General features: G+C 42.2%; 1 protein-coding gene across 1 annotated transcript; it reads left to right on the forward strand.

Moving 5' to 3' along the window:
- The first annotated feature begins 204 nt into the window (after positions 1-204).
- LOC125447152 (testis-expressed protein 33) lies at positions 205-21,342 on the forward strand. The gene is made up of 7 exons (XM_048521331.2): positions 205-367; positions 471-494; positions 3,269-3,367; positions 16,237-16,667; positions 17,663-17,807; positions 19,609-19,719; positions 20,868-21,342. The coding sequence occupies exons 1-7, from the start codon at positions 340-342 to the stop codon at positions 20,945-20,947; spliced, it is 918 nt and encodes a 305-aa protein (XP_048377288.2). The 5' UTR covers positions 205-339; the 3' UTR covers positions 20,948-21,342.
- Positions 21,343-22,661: the final 1,319 nt, after the last annotated feature.

Here is a 22,661-nt window from a genome sequence, read left to right on the forward strand (position 1 = left end):
GTGCTAGAGGGAGATTTGGAAAAAAAAACGGAAAATGTCGGAGAATACCAGAGGGGATTGACAAATCTGTTCTTGGCGTTAACAATAACCACATACAGTTCCAATAGTCACCGAGAAGGGCGTCCTGTTTTAACGCCGCGTTGTTTCCATTGTGCGGGTTGCTACACTTCAATCGCATGTTTATTATTGTTGTTGCCTGGCAACGTTCGATACATTCGAACCACACGTGATGGGTTACGACACTTTTGGTTGGTGGATCTCATTTAGAGACCGTCCGGATTGGCAATGTGAAGAGGCCCGCCACATTGGGATAAGCCCCTGTCATCACTGGAAGTTACAATGGATCTTGAGTGTGCGCAATTTCAAGGTTGGTAACTTCATTGACCTGAAAAGTAAAATTGCTAAATGTTTTGCAAAATTGTTAAAATGCAAAAATTAAACATTTGACCCTTTTTTGTTTTCTTTTGCAGTTTCGGAAACGGCTGAAATTATAGGTAATACTGTTTTCCATCATGCCCCCTCCTGCTTGGATGAATGTTTAATCTTTAAGTTTCGCTGTAGGGTTGGCTTTTGCAATGTGAGACATCAGAACGGGTAAAAACTGCTTAAGTTTCTAGCTTCAGAATCATGCAACATGACAGAAAGCTATGCAAAATGTTAAAAAGTGAACAGAGGTGAGAAGGGTCTAGGCCCGAAACATCGGCTTTCCTGCTCCTCTGCTGCTTGGCCTATTGTGTTCGTTCGGCTCTACACCTTGTTATCTCGAGGTGAGGGAAGGTGCGAGAAACGTGTAAGAGAGGCTGTGCAATGAATGTAAGATATATTTTAAGCCAGAATGGAAGTTGGTGTAACATGTAGAGTATAGCTTCACAGTTGGAGAGAGACTACAGACTCGCTATGGTTCATCCTAACCCAATTCTGAGGGAAGACGGTAGGTGTTTGGGGAAGGACCTGTATCGATAATATAAAAGAAAGCAGCAAAGTGACCCCTGGTGGGGTGGGGTGAGGGAGTTCTTTGCTCTTTGAGTAGATTAGGATTATTTTCATTAGAAAGACGGAGATTGAGGGGGGACCTGATTGAGGTCTACAAAATCATGAGGGGTATAGACAGGGTGGATAGTAAGAATCTTTTTCCCTGAGTGGGGGACTCAATTACTAGGGGTCATGAGTTCAAAGTGAGAGGAGGAAAGTTTAAGGGAGGTATGCGTGGAAAGTTCTTTACACAGAGGGTGGTGGGTGTCTGGAACGCGTTGCCAGTGGAGGTGGTAGACGCAGACACGTTAGCGTCTTTTAAGATATATCTGGACAGGTACATGGATGGGCAGGGAGCAAATGGACACAGACCCTTAGAAAATAGATGACAGGTTAGACAGAGGATCTCGATCGTGGCAGGCTTGGAGGGCTGAAGGGCATGTTCCTATACTGTAATTTTCTTTGTTCTTTGAGTTGGGAGCTTAAGCCATACTGCAATACTAGCATTTCATCAACTGAGTAATATTTCCTGGCATATTTTTGGTGATTTCTCCTTCTTTTTAAAGAAACTTAACAAAGACCCTGAAGATAAATAAGCCTAGTCGTAACCTGCAGCCACCTCTACCAGGAACAATGTAATATTATCAGCTATGATCTTACCGAATAGTGGAATGTACATCTCTACTCCTGTATCTTATTAAATCACAGCATTCCTACAGTGTGGAAGCAGGCCATATGGCCCATCAAGCCTACACAAACACTCTAAAGAACATCCAACCCAGACCCACCCAGTCCCTGTGATTCCACATTTCCCAGGGCAAGCCCACCTAATCTGCCCTTCCTTGGACTGTAGGAGGAAACTGGAGAACTCAGAGAAAACACAATCAGATGTGGGGAGAATGTACAAGCTGCACACACTGTTGCCAGAGGGTGGAATTGAACCCAGGCACTTGCTAACTACTGAGCCAATATGCTGCCCCCTTATAGCTCTTCCAATCCCAGCTGTGTCCGTGTGAATTATTTCTATTATAAAAGGTAGAGAAGCTCATTACTGTTGTGGATAAGGTAATGTTGATATGAAGTAGAGGTTGAACCACCCACCCGCCTCCATAACTAAACTGAAACACCGAGAGAAGCTGGCTTCACTTCATAATCTGTTAAAGGAAGTGTGAACCTGCCTCTCACCCCCATCCCCAATCTCTTATAAAGGAATGGTTAACTGAAATGAACTCCTGACAGTCATTCTATAATCAACAAGCAACAATTTATTTAACTCTAATGATGAACAAATTAACTGAACTACTAACAAACTAAACAGATCCTCCACCCACACCCCCCCCCCCACCCCCCCCCCCCCCCCCCTCCGGTAGTACCAACTATTTCAGACTAAGGCAAAATTCTAATGGTATGCTGTTCCAAAAGATAAAGTCCCACTTATATAAGCCAAGTTAATAAAAAAAACTTAAGACTTCGTCTCTCGAAATTATAGCCAGGTTACATCACCCAGAACGTTTGGTGCCTTTTCTGCTGTTTTTCACTCGGGAATGCCTTTCTCTGTCAAATTCTTGTGTCAGGAATATTAGCTAAGAGTCAGATGATGGTTTTCTGAGCGCTTAGAGGATTCTGTAAGAGCCAGTGATCTTTTTCTCTTTAGGGCTGTAGGTTGTTCACCCTAACAGATGGCAGTTGCTCTCATGCCAATTTTCAAATATCTTTTTCTTTTATACCCTCAAGAACCCATCAGTTTTTTATAGGATTGGTCCTAGGTTGTCAGAACCATCAGATTTAAATTTATTTTTTTAGTCTCCAAGTGCCTAGTTTAAATTAATTGGCTGATATTCAATCTGGTTGTAACAATCTGGTTAATAACAAAATAAGACTACTGGCTGGGTTGCTAACCATACAGTCTTTGAAACATTTGTATCAAATTTCAGGAACTCTCTGTACTTGCTGCTGCTCACAGACATTTTTTAAAATCTCCAAGCTTAGACAAAACATATCATCTTTTAAAGGTTCTTCCCTCCCCCCCCACCCCAAACACTCATTTTAGAAACAAATTCTAACGTCCTGCCTTCCAATCGACAAGTACCCTCCCCAACTTCGTAACAGTATGGATAAGTATAAAAATGAAATCTGATAGGTATTAAGTGTGCTTTGTGAGAGCTTACCTAAATATGTGCAAACTGAAATGTCTTTTCTTCTCTGGATGAGGCCATCATTAAAGCTATGAAGTGCACAAGAAGTCTCTACGAGCATAATTTTTAAAGTTCCGTTTTCCAAAAAAAAATTTTTCTAGATCAGCTGACAAAACCCGAAACTGCAATGACTGGAGGTCAGAGGTATCCTGGTCGATCCCTCTTTGGTACTACGTTGGATAGCAAAGGTTTTTACAAAGGTAAAACATCTACATGATGATTCATGCTTGGATTTGTATAGCAATTGCACTAATAACTATCTTGTAAAATTAAGGCAAGTGGGATCAGATTGTTTGTTTACTATTTTGCTGGACAGTGAGTGGAGTCTTTAGATGGCTTCACTCACCACTATATTGACTAATACTTAGAACCTACACCCACTTTCTCTCATTCCCCATAAATGCTGTGTCTACAAAAAAAAGTCAGAGGATGATAATTTTGCAGTGAGTAACTTGCCTCCTGATTTATCCAAAATTTTCCCGATATTGGAGCACCAGACAGGAGTGTGATGGAATACTCTCCACTTACCTGGATGAGTGCAGCTACGTCAGCACTCAAGGGAGAAGCTGTTTGGGCTCCACAAGGGTTGCAAGCTTCATTAAATGATTCCTAATTGTGTCTTTTTCTGAAATCTGTCAATATGTTGTTCCCTCCTGGATTGGGAAACCGCACATAAGAACCAGTGTCTGAATTTACCTTTCTTTTTGCCAAGGGGTGTGTTTATGGGATTTTTTTTGCTTTGGGTCAGTTAATTAGTAGTGGGTACTGTATCTATTATTGGGTTAAGTTTTCCAATAGTTAAATTACTCTAAATTCCTCTTTCTTCTATTTGTATTTTAACTGTAGTATATAAATAAATTGTGTTTTGCTTAATGTTGAGTGGTTTGACCAGTTCCAGTATCATATCTGGAACACTCACTTCACATCTACCTTTAAGAGTGGGAAAAGCTGTTGGGGTCTAGGCTACTGTCTTAAGACATTTTGAGGAGGTCTGGTCTGCTCTATATAAGATTGGGGGCTTGTTTGGGATATAATTCTGTAATTCCAACTTGGGTTTAGGGTTGTTGAACTGTAAGGCAGCCACTAGTAGGTGTTAGAGTCTCTTTCGGTTGTTGAATTTGGTTGGTTTAAACAGGGCATGCTTTGTGTAGTATTGGCTCTTTCTGTCACTAAGTTTTCTGGGTGTGGAGAAATGACTTTGGGAGTATTGCAAAACGTGAGTAAGGCAAATCTGGGGTTGGAGTTGTCTTTGCAAGAAAAGAGAAGGTAATTACAGCAATAGTTCAACATTCAAAGGTGCTGGAAATGCCATCAGGATCTTTTGGAAATGACACGATTCAATTGCAGATGAAGCAGCTTGAACATGAAAAGGATCTGAAACAGTTTGAATTACGATTTAAAAGCTGAGGAAAGAGGAAAGGAAAGAATAACCTTGGCAGAACAAAAAGGAAAAGAAAAGATGGTTCTAGAAGAAAGGAAAGAGGAAAGGAAAGAATAACCTTGGCAGAACAAAAAGGAAAAGAAAGGATGGTTCTCGAAGAAAGAGAAAAGAAAAGCAGAAAGAGAGTGTGTTTGAACTTCAGAGTTGGCAATTTGACCGGAAAGTGGACTTAAAAGAATGGAGGTGGAGGTGGAGGTAGAAGGTAAGCTTAGCGAGGAGGATAGTGAGGATGTGCAAACCCGTTGTAGCCAAAGGACTGGTGGGGATCTGTTTAAATCTGTCCAAGCATCGCCTAAATTTGATGAGAAGGATGTAGAAGCCTTTTTCATCTCATTTGCGAAAGTGGATAAATGAATGAAGTGGCCGGTGACCATGTAGGTATTGTTGATCCAAACAAAGTTGGTAGGTGGAGTGAGGGATGTATTAGCATCACTCAAAGGGGGTACCTGGGCAGTATGAGATGGTGAAGAAAGCCATCTTAGGTGCATATGAACTAGTGCCAGAAGTCTACAGACAAACATTTCAGGAATCTGAGAAAGGACCCTGGTCAAACATACATTGAGTTTGAAAGGATAAAACAAAATGTGAGGGATAGAAATTGGGGCAAAAGAGAAATCCTCAGGTGGTAAGGAAAGAAGTCGTATAGATAGTGTACCATAGGGTACCCACGAGAGGGAAAGAGAAGTAAAAAACTCGGGTGTTTTCACTGTAATAAAGTAGGCCACTGGAAGCCATGGTGTTTGTGGTTTAGAAAAATGTACTGGGAAGTCGGATGTAGGAATACATGATGACCCACCGAGTTTGCTGAAGTGGTAAAGGAAAGCGCAGTGCAGGCTAAGAAGCTGCGCCAGAATGACCTCTCTGGTCAGAGGTTGGTTGAGAAGAAATTGCCAGATCATCTTAAACCATTCACCTTCGAGGGTGAGGTTTACTCGCATATGCCAAGAGGAGCAGGTAAAGAAATTACAATTTTAAGAGGTACAGGAGCATATCAATCTTTGAGATATGAGGAGCTCCGTAATTCAGAAGGACTATTGCCAGAAAAAGTGTTAATATGTGGAATTCATGGGGAGACCAGAAGTGCTTCATTGTGTAGAGTTAGGTTGGAGTATCCAGTGAAAAGTGGAGAAGTGGTAATAGAAGTACTGGAGGAATTCTTGGCTCCAGGGCTACAATTTGTCCCTGGTAACGATGTGGCTGGATCACAGGTAGGTGCCTGTTGTGGTTGAAAAACCAGTTTAGAATCAGGAAACATATCCTGGGACTTTTCCTGGCTGTATGATAACAAGGTCTCAAAGTCACAGGTTGAAAGAGGAGGAGAAATCAAAGAATAAAGATACGGAAGTAGAACTAGCAGAGACCACGTTTGATTGAATGGTTGAGGGGAAAAATAAGAACAGGTGGAGGACAAAGGGGGAATTTGTTTCGAAAATTTAACGAGTTACGACAGAAGGATGAAAAACTGAAACAATTGTACCAAAAACCATACACACAAGAAGAATCTGAGTGAATTTCTGAATGTTGCTATCTTTAAATGATGACTTGATGAGGAAATGGAGACCATCACATATTCAACAGATGGGAAATGGGTGGAAGCTCAAGTTTATTACCAGTGGGTTATAGGAGGGAGGTGTTGTGGGTAGCCCATGAGTTAGCAGTAGGAGGTCATTTAGGAGTAAGGAAAATTCAAATCAAAATACAAATATTTTTACTGGTCTGGACTGCATAAGAATGTAGTTAAATTTTGCCAGGAATGTTATACATGTCAGGTAATTTGGAAAATCTCAGGCAGTAATAAAACCAGCAGTTTTAATACCCTTTCTTGCATTTGAGGAACCTTTTACAAGGGTCTCCAATGTATACCTAAAACAAAAAGTGGGAATTGATATTGTTGACAATAATGGATATGTCCAGTAGATTTCCAGGAGCCATTCTGTTATGCAGTATCAGAGCTAAAGGGATTGTAGGAGAGTTACTCAAATGTTTCACTTCATACGGACTATCTACAGAGATACAATCAGATCGTGGGTCAAATTTTACATCAAAATTACTCAGGTGAGTTAAATCATGGAATCCCTACAGCAAGGAAACGGGCTCTTCAGCCTAACAAGTCCACACTGAACCTCAGAGTATTCCTGCCCAGACCCCCCCCGACCCGTAACCCACCAGCCTGCACGTTCCTCAACACTATGGGGCAGTTTAGCACGGCCAGTTCACCTAACCTGCACATCTTCGGACTGTGGATGGAAACCGGAGCATCCGGAGGAAATCCACGGGGACACGGGGAGAATGTATAAACTCCACACAGACAGTTGCCCGAGGCTGGAATCAAACCTGGGTCCCTGGTGCCGTGAGGCAGCAGAGCTAACCACTGAGCCACCGTGCCGCCCCAGCGTCATGCACCTGGAGCGAAAAACTCCATTCTGGAATTCGAACTCGCAACCTTTGAACAGCACTGTCAATACATCCATAGAAGTCCAACACACTCTCCATTGCACCACTGATAGAGGTTACTGGCAGGTACCTTTATTTGAAAAAGCGAAAATAATTTCAGCTTTTGTAATGCCGAATGGACTATACCAATTTAAAGTCATGCCATTTGGTATGGAAAAATGTGCCAGCCACATTTCAAAGACTAAGCCGATAAAGTCATTTCTGGATTACGCAATTGTGTGGTGGCTTTTAGTCATGTATGAAGGGAACATTTGCAGCATTTATTGGAATTAGTTGATCAACTTCAGGAGGCGGGCTTGGTCGTAAGCCTGGCTGAGTGAATTTGCAAAAGTTCCTGGGCCATGTTATTGGCCATGGCTGGGAGGCCCCATCGATGAAGACAGCAGTACTGTGATTTCTGGGACTGAATGGGTTTTATTGGAAGTTCATACAGAATTTTAGCAGTGGGGTTGTTCCACTGATTGACTTATTGAAGAAGCACAGAAAGTTTGTGGATTGTCAGAAGACATTTGTGAGCCTGAAAGCTGTGTTAACCACTGCCCCAGTGTTAGCCACAGCCAACAGCACAAACCCATTCAACGTGGCTATCAATGTGAATGTTGAGAGTGTCGGTGCTGTACTTTTAAAGGAAAATGACAAGAAGATAGAAAGACCTATCGGGTATTTTCCCAGAAACTTGAAAACTCATCAACCAAAATATTCCACAATTGGGAAGAAGACTGAGCTTGCTGTTGGTATTACACCATTTCAACAAATACATTGCCAATAATGAGCTGAGACAATTGTATGTACAGATCATAACCCATTAAAGTTTTTGGAGAAATCTAAGGACAAAAATTCCAGAGTGATTATTGCAGTGATTCAATTTTAAAATTATACATTTGGCAGGATGTGAAAGTGTAACTGTTGATGCATTGTTATGATTTGGATAAAGAAAGATGGAGGCATTCAGTGGCAAGAAAGAGTAAACCGATTGTAATAGAATGCAGTGGTGAGTGTTGGCATGTTTAGAGTCAATGTAACATATGTGCATTGTAGTATACTAATAGAGTAAGACTAACATTTTTAAAATTAGGCCATCTATGTATATTGATGGTTAATTTTTTTAAAGGGAGGAGGTGTGACAATGTTTAAAGTGTGACACTTTTATAAAGATTACTTTCTCTGGGTTTTTTTTGAAGGGGGGAGGTTACAAAGGCAGAGGTACTGAAGTGTCTACTGGAATCAGCTTAAATCAATGGGTTAAGAGACGTTTGTTTTTTTTTTAAAATGCAGTTTGAAAGAACACAAGAACACAACCATTCAATGAGATCATGGCTGATCGCTCTCGTGGACCCAGCTCCATTCACCGACCTGCTCACCATAACCCTCAAAAATATATCTATTTTTGCCTTTAAAACCTGGTTACAAAGGAAGGGATGTGGCCTGTTCTCCCAGACCAGGCTTTCTAAGTTCTTTTTAAAAGTTTAGCAGGGAGAAGCTGTTTGGGCTCCACAAGGGTTGCAGGCTTCAATAAATTATTCCTAACTATGTCTTTCTCTGAAATCTCTCTTGGTGTTGCTCCCTCCTGGATCGGGAAGCTGCTCGTAAGAACCTGTGTCTGAATTTACCTTTCTTTTTTGGCTGAGGGCTATGTTTATGGGATGTTACTGTATTGGACCAATTAATTAGTGGGTACTGTATCTATTATTGGGTTACGTTTTCTAGTAGTTAAATTATTCTAAGTTCCTCTTTCTTCTGTTAGTATTTAATTATAGTGTTTGAATAAATTATGCTTTTCTTAATGTTGAGTGGTTCGACCAGTTGCATCACGTCTGGAACACCCACTTCACATCTATCTTTAAAATAAGAAAAAGTTAGGATCAATGCTACCCTCTTAAAATACTTTTGAGGAGCTGTGGTCTGGTCCATAACACCCATGCAAATTGCTCGCCATGCTTTCGGCTCCTCGAAAGAGAAGCACTGACAAAAGGCTGAGTTTCAAGATTTGTTTAGGATGCGACCAAAAATATGGAGAAACCTGAATTTGCCCTTCCTTTTACAGGAAAAAAGGTGTAGAACAGGGCAAGTAACATGGATGATCAATAAACACCACAAATTTTAACTGACTTCTACCATGAAACCCCCTAAATCTGAACTGGCAGTGTCAGGTGGAAAGGTGAATGGAGAAGTGGCAGATAGTTTAATGTGGACAAGTGTGAGCTGATGCATTTGGGGTGTCAGATGCAAGAGAAGAGTACACAGTAAATGCCAGGACCCTTAGGAACAACAATATACAATGGGATCTTGGGATCCAGGTCCATAGCATCCTGAAGACGGCCGCACAAACGGATAAGGTGGTAAAGAAGGCATGTGGCATGCTTAACTTGGGGCATTGAGTATAAAAGATGGCAAGTCATATTGTAGCTGTATAAGACTTTAGTTAGGCCATATTTAGATATTATGTGCAGTTGTAGTCAGCACACTATATAGAAAGGATGCGGAGGCTTTGGAGACGGTGCAAAAGAGGTTTACCAGGATGTTGCCTGGATTGGACAGTATTAGCTATAACCGCAGGTTGGACAAACACTTTCATACGGCCTTCTAAATGGGATATTTAAGTCAAAGCACCAACTGCTTGCTCAAGTGGCCAGAAATTTTCCATGCTATTATCTGGGAGAGCTCCCCTGGTCTTCAATGTTTGTTCAACATTCCCACCTCAAACAACTCCACTGAAACAAATTAGCTGCTTGCTGCTGCTGTGCATAAACTATTTGCCATGTTTGACTGAATTTTGACGTAATTATTTAATTGTAGGACATACTGGAACGCCATGAAGATGTGAACTTCTCACCTATTTTACCCATACCTGAGATAGAAATAGACAGACAAGCAGTCACAAACATTATCTTGTGAGCCTAGGACCTTTGACCTTACGGTGTCAAGACCACAAGTAATTTTATCGCCATGTTTCCCTTCTAACTCCTTAATATTAACCTGGTCTCAATGGATGCGAGACAGTTGGATAGAGGTTTAACCCTGGGGAAATGCTTGCCACTTCTTCAATCTGTCTTGCATTACTGTTGCTATTTTTGACAGTGGCATGTTCTTTGTTGCTAATTCTTTTGTAATACTACTTGAACATACTTAAATCAGGCTCCCATTTTGTACTGTGGAAGCCTGATTTAAGTCATTGGATACCAATGGAATTTCCCAGTGCTGGAGGAAATGCAGTGGGCGACGTGAAGGGAGTTACTGCTGGCATCAAAACATGAGGAAAATTGTTTTTTCCAGTACAGCTTCGGGGCTGGGGAGAAGCAGGTGTGCACTCACCGCCCCCCCCCCCCCGCCCCCCCCGGAAACTATTCGCCGTCTCTTGACCTTGCACCCTCTTGCCAATTGTGACTTGTATGTAATTGATGTCGTGGTCATCAATCTACGTGGGATGTAATTCCTGGGAGTCAACGTCCAGCACCCCCAACTGGTAACCTCCTGCTGTGGTCTTTTCTCGCCTGGCAACCTGCACTTCTGGCCAATCAACAAACTGATGGAATGAAATCTTGTGTGAAGCTGGATGAACACAGCAGGCCAAGCAGCATCTCGGGAGCACAGATGCTGCTTGGCCTGCTGTGTTCATCCAGCTTCACACTTTGTTATCTTGGATTTTCCAGCATCTGCAGTTCCCATTATCTCTGAATGAAATCTGTGTTGCATTTGGCAGCTTCTCAATCACGACATCACTTCCCTGTGCTGACCTGACCTTCCCATAATTTTTGGGTCCTTTTGTTTCTGTCAGCCATTTTCACATAAGTGTATAACAATGGGCTGTCGAGCCCTATTCGAGTTCTATCAAAACGTGCCTGGATGGGTTGATTTTTTAAAAAAAAATCTCGGACTGTTGTTATAGGGGAGAGGTGATGGCTTAGTGGTATTATTGCTGGACTGTTAACCTAGAGACCCAGATAATGTTCTGGGGACCCAGGTTCAAATCCCGCTACAGCAGAAGGTGGAATTTGAATTCAGTAAATAGCTGGAATGAAGAGTCTAATGATGTCTGTGAATCCATTGTCAATTGTTGGAAAAACCTGTCTGGTTCACTAATGTCCTTTTGGGAAGGAAACAGCCATCCTTACCTACATGTGACTCTGGACCCACAGCAATGTGGTTGACTCTTAACTGCCCTTTGGGCAGTGAGGGATGGACAATAAATGTTTGCCTAGCCAGGGACCTTATCCCGTGAATATCTTTTTTTTAAAATTCAAACTCGAGAAGCTGGTCTCCTTCAATATGAACGTTGATCAACGCTGAGTTAGCCAGCTTAGAAAGGTCCTCTGTGTTTTGTGCTGATTTGAGCCCATCTCCTCCAAGGATGAATGTGAGTTGGATATTGATTTTGGGAGGTATTATTGGTTGTTGATTAACTCCAGCTAAGAAATGGAACAGTACAGCTCAGTAAGAGGCCCTTTGGTCCATGTCTGTGCTGACCTTATTGTCATTCTAAACTAATTCCATCTCCCTGCCCATGGTCTGTATCCCTCTGTTTCCTGTCTATTCATGTCTGAATGAATGCCTGTTAAATGTTGCTAACAAATATCTGCTTCTACTACCATCTCAGGCATTACCACCCTCCTGTATTTTTTTAAAAAAAACTTTCCTCACACATCTCTAAAACATTTTCCCCTTTCACCTTAGACCTCTGCCCCTGCTTTTTAACGTTTCCGCCCCGGGTAAATAACTCCGACTTATCGACCTTGTGCATACCTGTTATAAGTGTATAAAATTATAGAGTCGCCCCTCAGCCTCCAACACTGGTGAAAACAGTCCAAGTTTGTTCAACTGTCTGTGGGCGGCACGGTGGCTCAGTGGTTAGCACTGCGGCCTCACAGCGCTAGGGACCTGGGTTCGATTCCAGCCTTGGGCGACTGTCTGTGTGGAGTTTGCACATTCCCCCTGTGTCTGCGTGGGTTTCCTCCGGGTGCTCTGGTTTCCTCCCACAGTCCAAAGATGTACTGGTTAGGTGGATCGACCGTGCTAAATTTCCCATAGTGTTCAGGGGTATGTGGGTTATAGAGGGATGGGTCTGGGTGGGATGCTTCAAGGGATGGTGTGGACTTGTTGGGCCGAAAGGCCGATTTCCACACTGTAGGGAATCTAATCTAATCCTGGTAAAGCTCTTCTGCAACCTCTACCACCTTATCTACTTGTGTTGCCACTTTCAGGGCGCTATGGACCCGGACCTCATGACCATCACTGTTCCTAAGGGTCCTGACATTTACTGTGTACTGTCCTGTTGCATATGATCTTCCAAATGCATTGGGTCACACTCATCCAGATTAAACTCTGTGCCAATTGTCTGCTCAACTTTCCACCTGATCTATATCCTACTGTATCGTTTAATCATCTTCCCCATCTACAACTCCTCCAATTTTTGTGTCATTTGCAAACTTGCTAACAAAACCACCAAAGTTTTCATCCAAATCATTTATATATACTACAAGCAAGAGGTCCCAGCACTGATCCTTGTGGAATACCATAGTTCATAGACCACCAGTCAGAAAAATACCCCTCCACAAGTACCCTCTGTTTTCTGTGGCTGAGCCAATTTGGTATCCAACTTGCCAACTCACTAATGGATCCCATTTGACTTTAACTTCCGGACCAGCCTACCATGAGGGTCCTTGTCAAATGTTTTAGTAAAGTCCATGTAGACAGCATCCACTGCTTTACCTGCATCAATTATCTTAGTCACTTCCTCAAAATGCACAATCAAAATTTATGAGACAAAATGACAGCCCTGTTTAGTTAGCCCTGCTTTCTCAGAATGCCAGGGACATGGGTTCGATTCCAGCCTCAGGTGACTGTCTGAGTAGAGTTTGCACATTCTCCCCGTGGCTGTGCCTGGGTACTCCAGTTTCCTCCCACAGTCCAAAGCTGTCCAGATTAGGCAATTTGGCCATGTTAAATTGCCCATGGTGTGCAGGCTGGGTGGATTAACCATAAGAAATGAAGGGTTACATGGATAGGATTTGTGGGGTGGGGGCGGGGGGGGGGCGGTGAGAAGAAGGGAGGATGCTCTTTGGAGGATCAGTGATGGAATCTATGGACTGTATGACCTGCCTCCATATTCGAGGGATCCTACGATTCTAAGACCTCCTCTGCATAAAGCCATGCTGACTATTCTCTAAGTCCATTCTTCTGCGAATGCAAGTAAATCCTGTCCCTAAGAATCTTCTCCAATAATTTCCCACCACTGTTGTAAGGCTGCCTGATCAAAACCTTCCTGGATTATCTCTGTTGCTCTTCTTAAAGAAAGCAACAACATTGGCTATTCTCCAGTCTTCTGGGAGCTCGTCTGTGGAAAAGAGGATACAGAGATCTCTGTCAAGGCCCCAACAATGCCTTCCCTTGCTGCCTTCAACATCCCTGAATGGATTCCATCAGGCCCTTGGGACTTATCTACCCAAATCATTTTCAAGAGAGCACTACCACCTAAATATCAATATCCCCCAGAATATCAACATACTCCTCTCTAATCTTACCATCATCCTTGTGCTTCACCTTGATGAATACCAACATAACATACTCACTAAGGACCTCACTCACTTCCTGTGGCTCCATACGTAAATTCCCTCCTTTTATCCTTGAGTGGACCCACCCTTACCCTTCTCGCTCCCAATATATTTAAAATTCTTTTGGGATTCTTCTTAATCCTACTTGCCAAGGACATTACGTGGCTCCTTCTAGACCTCCTAATTTTTTGTTTAAGTTCTTTTCTGCTTCCTTTATACTCAATGGCCTTGCCTTGTTTGATTTCCCTTTCCCAAGCTTTACATATGCTTCCTTTTTCTTTTTGACTAACCTTGCAGTATCTCTTGTCATCCAAGGTTGCCAAATTTTGCTGTCATTTTCTTTCATCTCGCATGTACGTTGTGGTCCTAAACGGGGATAAATTGGCCTTAAAAAGACTTGCACGTGCCAGATGCCAGTGTTTACTCAAAAAGCCACCCTAACCTAATTCTCCAATTCCTGCCTAATACTGTTGTAATTAACCTTCCCCCAATTTAGCACTTTCACTGGAGAACCTTATCCATAACTATCTTAAAACTTATGGAGTTATGATCTCTGTTCCCAAAATGCTACCCCCCCCCCCCCCCCCCCCCACCCAATCAATTGATCACCTGACCAGACTCATTGCCCAGTATAAAATCTAGTATGGCTTCTTCCTTAGTTGGACTATTTATGTATTCTTTCAAGAAATCCTTCTGGATGCACAAAACAAATTCTGCTCTATCCAAGCCCCTGGCACTAGTGGAGTCCCAGTCAATAATGGGGAAGTTGAAGTAACGCACCACCTGCTATTTTTGTATCTCTCCATTGACTGCTAACATATCTGTTCCTCTATCTTCCTCTGGGGTGCCAGCAGTATAACCTCATCATAGTGATTGCATCTTTCTTAGTCCTGAGTTCTATCCGTAGGGTCTAGCTGAGCCCTCTAGATATCTCCTGTTAGTACAGATGTAACATTTTCCTTTATTAGTAATGCAACTCCCCCATCCCTTTATATCTCTTTCTATCTCACCCGAAGTGAATGCACAAGTGATATCGAGTGCAAAATAGCCTTATGCCTGTGGTGCTTCCTAACTGTTAGTCTAGTAACTTTTGCTGTCAAACATGAAAAATGTGTCTTGCATCAGTTTGTGTTTCCCTTCATGTTAAAGCAAGCCTCAACTTGGTATTCTCTTTGAATAGCTTGAGATTGAGATTCCCTTTTCCTATCCTACATCCAGGTGGTGAAGCACAGGAAACTGCCACTAGTTGGGGAAACTGGTTGATGCTGGTCATACTCTGGAGAAAGGGCTTCACAACTGACAAAAGCAAATTGGCCAGTCAGTCAGTCAGTTCTGAGTAAATTTAAACTCTTTCCACCAGTGAAATGAGATTGTGAAACCCAGTGTGCCTTCCAGTTCCTACATTTCAACTCTTTTCTTGTTATTGAAGCGTCACGGACCAGACCAAACTCCCTCAGAATATTCAGAAGATAGTCTCGACACTAACTTTTTTCAAGTTTTCATGTTGCATTCCATACGCAATTCGATTGGTCAGCTGACAGGATTTAAAACAAAACACACTACTTATCCACTATAGTTAAAATATGACAAAAGAAAGAAGGAATTGGAAAAACCTAACTCTATTGGAAAACTTAACAGAAGAATAGATACAGTTCGTACTATATTGGAATAGTTATTTAGTCGTAACATCCCATAAACACACTCTTGAGGGAAAAATGCAATTTCAGAAAATAGAGATAACAAAGTGTGGAGCTGGATGAACATAGCAGGCCAAGCAGCATCTTAGGAGCTGCTTGGCCTGCTCTGTTCATCCAGCTCCACACTTTGTAATCTTAGGAACTGCAGATGCTGGAGAATCCATTATCTCTAATTCAGAAAATAGATTGTCTTGCATGCGACTCCTGTAGCAGGTGGAGAACCCCCAGCTTTTGGCAGTAACCAAGAGAAGGAAAACATACCTTCCACTTCTTCAAGGCCCAACAGCAACTACAGAAAACTAAAACTCAAAATCCTGGTTCTGTGGGAGCTTGAACATGCCCATTCAGGCTGTTGCTATTGTTCCAACTCTTTTTAAAACAAAAACCCAAAGCCTCATGAGCCATTTACTCTGGTTCTGATAAACTGCTCGTCGCCTTTGCCTTACAATCTCTCCTCCATAGAAAACTAGGGTGAAATACAATTCTTAAAGCCACAACATTGTTATAGTGTCAGTTAGCAGAAATCTTGCCTGTGAACCACAAGGTGTTGCTTTCAAATTGCACTTCATGGTCGAACACAAAAGTCAAAGGCTGATATATCAGTGTTACACTGCTGTATGGCCAGAGGTGCTGTCTGTCTGATGAGACGTTAAATCTAAGCCCCATCTTGAGTGAATGTAAAAGATCCTATGGTTGAAAATGTAGAGTTATTGTTGTCCTGGCCAATATTTAAATCTCAATCAACATCACTAAAGAACGGATTACCTGTTCAGCACCTCACTGTCTCTGGATGCAGATAGCTTGCCATGTTTCATACATTACACTTCAAAGGTTGTCACTACAAAGATTGAAGTGCCTTTGAGATGCATAATTGTCGTTTAAAGGTACAGTGTAAATGCAAGCCTTTTCCTTCTCTCTCTTAATTACAGGGTTATCAGAAGAAGAACAAAATGTTGCCGCTGTGCCAAGTGATGCACAGCCAGGCCATCAGTTGGATCAGCACAGGTGCAAGACTGAATCCGTAAACATTCCCAAATCTGGGAATTGCCTTGATTTTTCGAGAATGACAAGCCCAAAGTCAGGAAGTGCCAGTGGTACCGAACAGGACGTCAGAGACTGCAGCTCTGAACCAAAGAGATCTCTCAAAACATCTCTCGATGGAAGAATCACTGGGAAACACATTGACAGAGAGAGATCCTCTGAGTGCAGCACGCCAAGTGCAGTGACCGATGGCATCCTGTCACCATCGTCTGAGGCTCTGGGACAGCCCCCCAGTCAAGACGTCAAGTGTGTAGTTCCCCAAAATATTAAACATAAGTTTAGAACCGATGTTGTGGATGAGCTGCTAACGGATGACGAGGTTAGTATGGGAAGAGCACTTGTGTAGCTGGTTTCAGCACCTAGCTTGCTGTGCAATGGTGGTGCTATTTTCGCTGTAATGAAACTGGATATTTCAGTTATGACTTGGTTGGTAGTGCTGTCATCTCAGCACCACTAGGTGGAGACACTATGTTGCACTCCAAAGACGCGAGCATGTAATCAAAGTAGGCCACCCTTGTTTAGTACTGAGGGAGTGCTACACTGTTGGAAAAACCACCTTTCAGATTAGACTTTAAACCGAAGTCCTATCTAATGTCTTAGGATCTTAGAGCATCTGATCTAATACAGTATTCAAAGAAGAATTAGGAGGATTGTGTCTAACACTTTGGAGAGATTTTATCTCCCCTTCAACATATTATCTTGTAATGATCATACAGTTGCTGTGCATATATACTATATAAAAACATGTGCACACACACACATACACATATTATATATATAAAAGATATTGTGTGGGGGTATATAAGTTTTTGATCTTTCTCGTAGCAGACCTTAACCTACACTGCTGGAAAAACCCACCTGGTTTACTAATGTCCTTTAGGGAAGGAAAATGCCACCCTTACCAGATCTGGTCCACGTGTGACTCCAGACTGCCCTCTGGGCAATGAGGGATGGGCAATAAATGCTGCCTGGCCAGCGATGCCCTCATCTCGTGAATGAATAAAAAAAACCCATGAGATTGGGACTTCAGTAAGTTGCATTGTTGGAAGTCTACACTGAGGTTAGCTGGTGTTGCTGGATGCCTATTTCATTCAGGAGAATGCAGATTGGCTATGTTGCCATCCATGAAGAAACCAGTTCTGACACTCAGTGTGTTGATGTGAGTATTGGTTATTTTGTGTGAAATACTTGAGGTAGCCACTCAGTACCTGTGTCAGTCTATTCTGCTGGCAAGAGGAAATTGAAACTGGGAGAAGTGATACATGATTTATCTGTTCGTTTAGCCACCCTGTTAAGTTTCTTGTTTCTGTGAAGGTTAAGGAGTTCTTGAGTAAGAAAGAGATGCCAGCAAAGAGCTCGGATTTAGAGGTTTCCTCAGTACAGTCACAGGAGCAACCCACTGATGAAATAACTTGGTATGAAAAAATAGGCTACCCTCTCCGATGCAACATCTTTCCAGGTACTGCCAATTCATTCCACAAGTCTACACAAAGTATTAGCTTTAGTATTGCTGAAGCATGCATTCTTTTAGCGAGCCTGTTCTTACATAAAATATTTCATTAAACTGCAGAGCATTTTGGGGATTGGTGAGGCTGCAAAAGGTGCCATTTTAATGCATGTCTCTTCTTTGTAACTTTAAACTCAAGTTGCACATTATAAGCTGACTCTATAAATAACTTTAAAAGCGTGTTGGGTAGGTACTTGAGGACAAAGGGCTTTATAGAGTTACAGACAGTAAATTTGTGTTGCTGGATTAAACACAACTGCTTTCCTTTTTCTTTGGAGATCCAACACAGGCATTGCTGGTAGAATGGCCCCCTTCTGTGCTGTTTGAAAACAAGGACATTTTATAGCTGTGATCCCTGGTTTGTTTTAGATCTTAGCCAGAGTAAGAATAGGGCTATTGTACATGAGGAGGAACTGCGGTGACATTGACTGGAATGGATAATGGGTGATGGGGAAATTATTTAGTTGAAATTGATTAGTTGAAATTGTTTCAGCTCTTTTGGCACTGTAATATTCGGAATCTAATCACCTAGTCCAACTGGGCGATCTGTCCTCAATGCCAATCCCCTCCTGGCCCTATCTAACTCTGTCAGAAGACAGATTTGTCAGCCTGTTCAATGGAAAACCACCAAAACTATTTTGCAAACTCCATTCCAAATCAGCCAACTTGTAATTGCAAATCTTAAATGGTTGTTGAACCCGTTCAGATTGTGAATGCCTTTGGTTTTCCTGTGATTGCATTTCTAGAGTAAGACTTCATGTTTGGTAACTATGTGCGGCTTTGATTGAAGCAAGTTGATCGAAGATCATTCCCTGTATTTCTGTCTTAAAAGGAGATTGTTCTGGGGAGGAAGAGAGAGAAATGGTGATTATGAAATGTTGAAGACAGCAGAGCCAAATAACTGGTTCTAAAAGGAAACACCCGAGGAAGAGAGTACTGTTGGAATAGCATGGAGATGTCAATGTAGTGATAATGTCACTGGGCTAGTAATCCAGATCCTTAAGCTAATGCCCTTGGGATATGGTTTCCAATCCCATGATATTTATTGAATGTTGTGATTCAGTTATATAGTATATAAGGAGACCATATACCAAATAGTGCGTAAGCTTCGGTCTCTTAAGGGTGTAAATATGGTCAGAGGAGGTTGACTAGATTCATGTTTTAGAATGAGAGGGCTGTCTTATGAGGATAGGTTGGAATAGCTGAGCTTGTTTCCGCTGGTGTTTAGAGTGAGGGATGACTTTATTAAAGTGTAAAGGAACTTGAGTGGTCTTGACAAGGTGAACGTGGGAAGGATGTTTCCTCTGGGTCAGTCCAGAACTAGAAGAATTGGGGATTGAGATGAGAGCTTTTTTTCGCCCAGAAGATTGTACAACTTTGGAACTGTCTGCCTTGGAAGGCAGTGGAGGCGGGGTTGCAAAATGTATTTAGGACAGAAGTGGATAGATTCTTGTTGGGCGGAGGGAATTGAGGGTTATCGGGGGTGGGGGCGCAGATGAGAATATGGAATTCAGTATGCAAATAGATCAGACATATTTATGGAGGAGCAGGCTCGAGGGGATGAATGTGAACACTTCTTGGTGTCATTTCTCCATAGTGGGATTTCCCCTTCTGTGCTGAGTCTGCCCGCTTCAGCAGGAAGGTGAACTTCTACTCGAGTTTTTCAAGTTGGGCAGAATGTACGCGAATGGTGCCGAGTGAAGTACTTCTGTTGTACGTGGCAAACCTACAGTGTGTTAATTTGTGATGCTAGGTTTCTCAGATAAGTGGCAAAGCGAGGTACAATCTACCTACACGAAGGAGGTGCATCACCGTTTCAGGCGTAGCCCAGACCAGTGGCATGGGAGAACGACGGATTATTTGGGTACAGTATAATTTAATTGTCGACGTCCCATTCTGCTGCAGATGTAGCTCTCTCGTTCCGGGCATCACATCACATCAAGACCTGATAGGGTGAGAACTAGATTCTTGCTGTGCCCCTTCCTTTTGCTACCACAGCTCCCCTGGGGGTAACTAATCCACAGATGAGCTTTGTCAAGAGAGTCAGTGTTGTTTCCACCCAACCGCAGCCCCTCCCTACAACCTCTTCCACTGATCAAACCCTGTTTAAACCTTCCTCTGCAGTTCATGTTCAGGCCCTATCTAAACACTACGGGTAGCACGGTGGCTCAGTGGTTAGCTGTACTGCCTCACAGCATCAAGGGACTCGGGTTCAATTCCAGCCTCGGGCGACTGTCCGTGTGGAGTTTGCACACTCTCCCTGTGTCTGCGTGGGTTTCCTCTGGGTGCTCCGGTTTCATCCCACAGTCCAAAGATGGGCATGTTCTGTGAATTGGCCAGGCTAAATTGCTCCATAGTGTGCAGGGATGTGCAAGTTAGGTGGGTTAGCCATGGGAAATGCGAGGTTACGGAGATAGGGTTGGGGTCTGGGTGGGATGCTGTTTGGAAGGTCAGTGCTGATTTGATGGGTTGAATGGCCTTTTTGTGCACTATAGGATTCTGTGTGTATGCTGTTCTCTGACCCCCTCTAAACACACACCTGTCCCTATTTACAATTTAATGTCAGGTGATCAGTTTTGCTGGTTGACTGGAGATGTGTTGAGTGAAGCCCTCGGCAGTTTTCCTCCCAGAAATGGTTCAAGTGTGGCCTTCAGGCTATGGTTGATCCATCTCTTATTTGCTAGGAAATACAGTAATGGGATTGTATACACTGGGAAGCTCCTGGCTCTTCAATATTTTGCCCAACTGGCCAAACCTGTTTTTTTTTGCCTGAGACTTTTTTTTCCCATTTTAGCACAGGGAAGAGGGTTTTGCAGAAGTGTGGATGAGGTAGTGGCCCTGCGAATTTTCCATCCAAAGCTTGTCACTGAATCAAGGAGATCATTAGTAGAGATTTCTCTCCTGCCCCACACCACCCCGCAAATCTCACACACTCCTTAAAAATAATGTAGGTGAAGGAATATGATTCATTTTGCATTTTGACTCTAGCAAGACCTTCTATTGTCTTTGTAGGTCACTGGGTTGAGATGAATATTATCCATCAGAGATTGAAGAAAGCGCTAGGGGAGCTCGAGAAACATGCAGAGAATTAGAATCGCCAAGGACGTAAAACAATCGAACACAATCACACCTTGTTTGTCTGTTTTATACAATGTGAAAATAATTGTGTTTTTTTTTGCCTCATTTCACCCTAATTGAAAATAATTGGTCTTAACTGAGCAGAGCAGATCTATTAGACTGACCTTGATTCCCGTTAATCCATTCCCGTATCCACTGGACCACCAGGAGACAAATGAATCATTCTTTGGTGTCTGTGAAGTCCCTGTTGTTGTCCCAACTCCTAAGACCTGAAGCTCTTTTCATCTACTTTGGAAAGACAGAATTCTAACTGGATCTGTCCCAAGATTTTCTGGATCCAGAAATGAATGAGCCATCAGTGTAAAAAGAGATACGGGACTCAATATTGAATAAAAGGTTGTTTTACCAATTTCCTCTTGTCTCTATTAGTCAGTTCAGCCAGGTATGAGTGACATTTGAAAACATGAACAAAAGGATTAGGATTGTCCTTTGTGTCAGGTCTGTCTTTTTTATTAAGATTATGCCCAATTTGTGTACTCAGTTTTGCCAACCAATAAGCAGCAAGAGATACAAATTGTTAGTCTTACGATTCTGTCCTTATGAGTAAGAGGTGGTGGTCGGGTAGTGGCATTGTCACAACTAGTAATCCAGAACCCAAGACTACTGTTCTGAGGGTGTTGGTTAAAGTCCCACCATAGCAGATGATTATGTTTGAATTCAATTAAAAGCTAGCCTAAAAGCAACCACTGTTAATTGTCGCAAAAATGTTCTTGATGCCCTTAAAACAGGGAAATTTGCCAACCTTTATCTGGTCTGGCCCACAGACGACATCAGACTCTCAACAATGTGGTTGATGCTAACTGTCCTCTGAGCAATAAATGCTCAGATGGGCAATAAATACAGGCTTTGCCAGTGATGCCTATGTACTATGAACAAATAAAATAAAACAAAGTAGGTCTTTTTAACTTGAATGTGGGTACAGTTACAACATTTAAAAGACATTTGGTAAGTCCATGAATAAGAAATGTTTGGATGGATATGGGCTAAGTGCAGACAGGTGGGACTAGTTTAGTTTGTGATTGTGATCAGCATGGATTGCTTGGACAAAAGGGTCTGCTTCTGTGCTGTGTGACTCTAATACTGGAAAAATAAATCCTCTTCTAATCCTCATCAATGATTAACTGCTATTTGGAGAGGGTCATCCCTTTTTCAACCAGAAGAAACATCCTCTTGTATTCACCTCGTCAACGTCATAAAGAATTTTGTTTCAATGAAATCATCTCACTTCTAAATTCAAGGGAATATAAATGTAGCCTACTCCGTATCTTCCTATAGGACAATTCTTTCATCCCAGGAATTAGTCTTTCTTTCACATAGTTACTGTAGTTTTATTTTGGTGATGAATGTACTGGTGTATGTAGTTATAACCTGGGGCATGTTTGAAAACTGCCACCCTACATCTGCAGTCTCTCAGACTTAACATTGCGCAACCAATCATTTGTGATCTGGAATGCAATTTTATTCTCTCTCATTTTTTTTCTTCCTTGCTATTTGATGACAAGAGCCAAGGGAATATTGCCAAAGAGCATCTCGCGTCCAAAATTCAAAATAAGAAGGATCTGTGCTGAACTCAGTGTTCTTTTTTGTGTTGATTGCCTAGCCTCAATCTGACAATTACAAATGACTTTAAATTCACGTAATCTTTAAAAACTGCTGAGTGAAAAGAAA

Source organism: Stegostoma tigrinum, chromosome 38 (genome assembly GCF_030684315.1).
Source record: "Stegostoma tigrinum isolate sSteTig4 chromosome 38, sSteTig4.hap1, whole genome shotgun sequence".
Lineage (NCBI taxonomy): Eukaryota > Metazoa > Chordata > Chondrichthyes > Orectolobiformes > Stegostomatidae > Stegostoma > Stegostoma tigrinum.

Bases quoted from the DNA above. Each gene is read 5' to 3' on its own strand.
- LOC125447152 (XM_048521331.2), top strand. From the start codon at position 340: ATGGATCTTGAGTGTGCGCAATTTCAAG. The intron at 368-470 runs GTTGGTAACTTC...TTTCTTTTGCAG, and splicing joins TGAGTGTGCGCAATTTCAAG to TTTCGGAAACGGCTGAAATT. The intron at 495-3,268 runs GTAATACTGTTT...AAATTTTTCTAG, and splicing joins GGAAACGGCTGAAATTATAG to ATCAGCTGACAAAACCCGAA.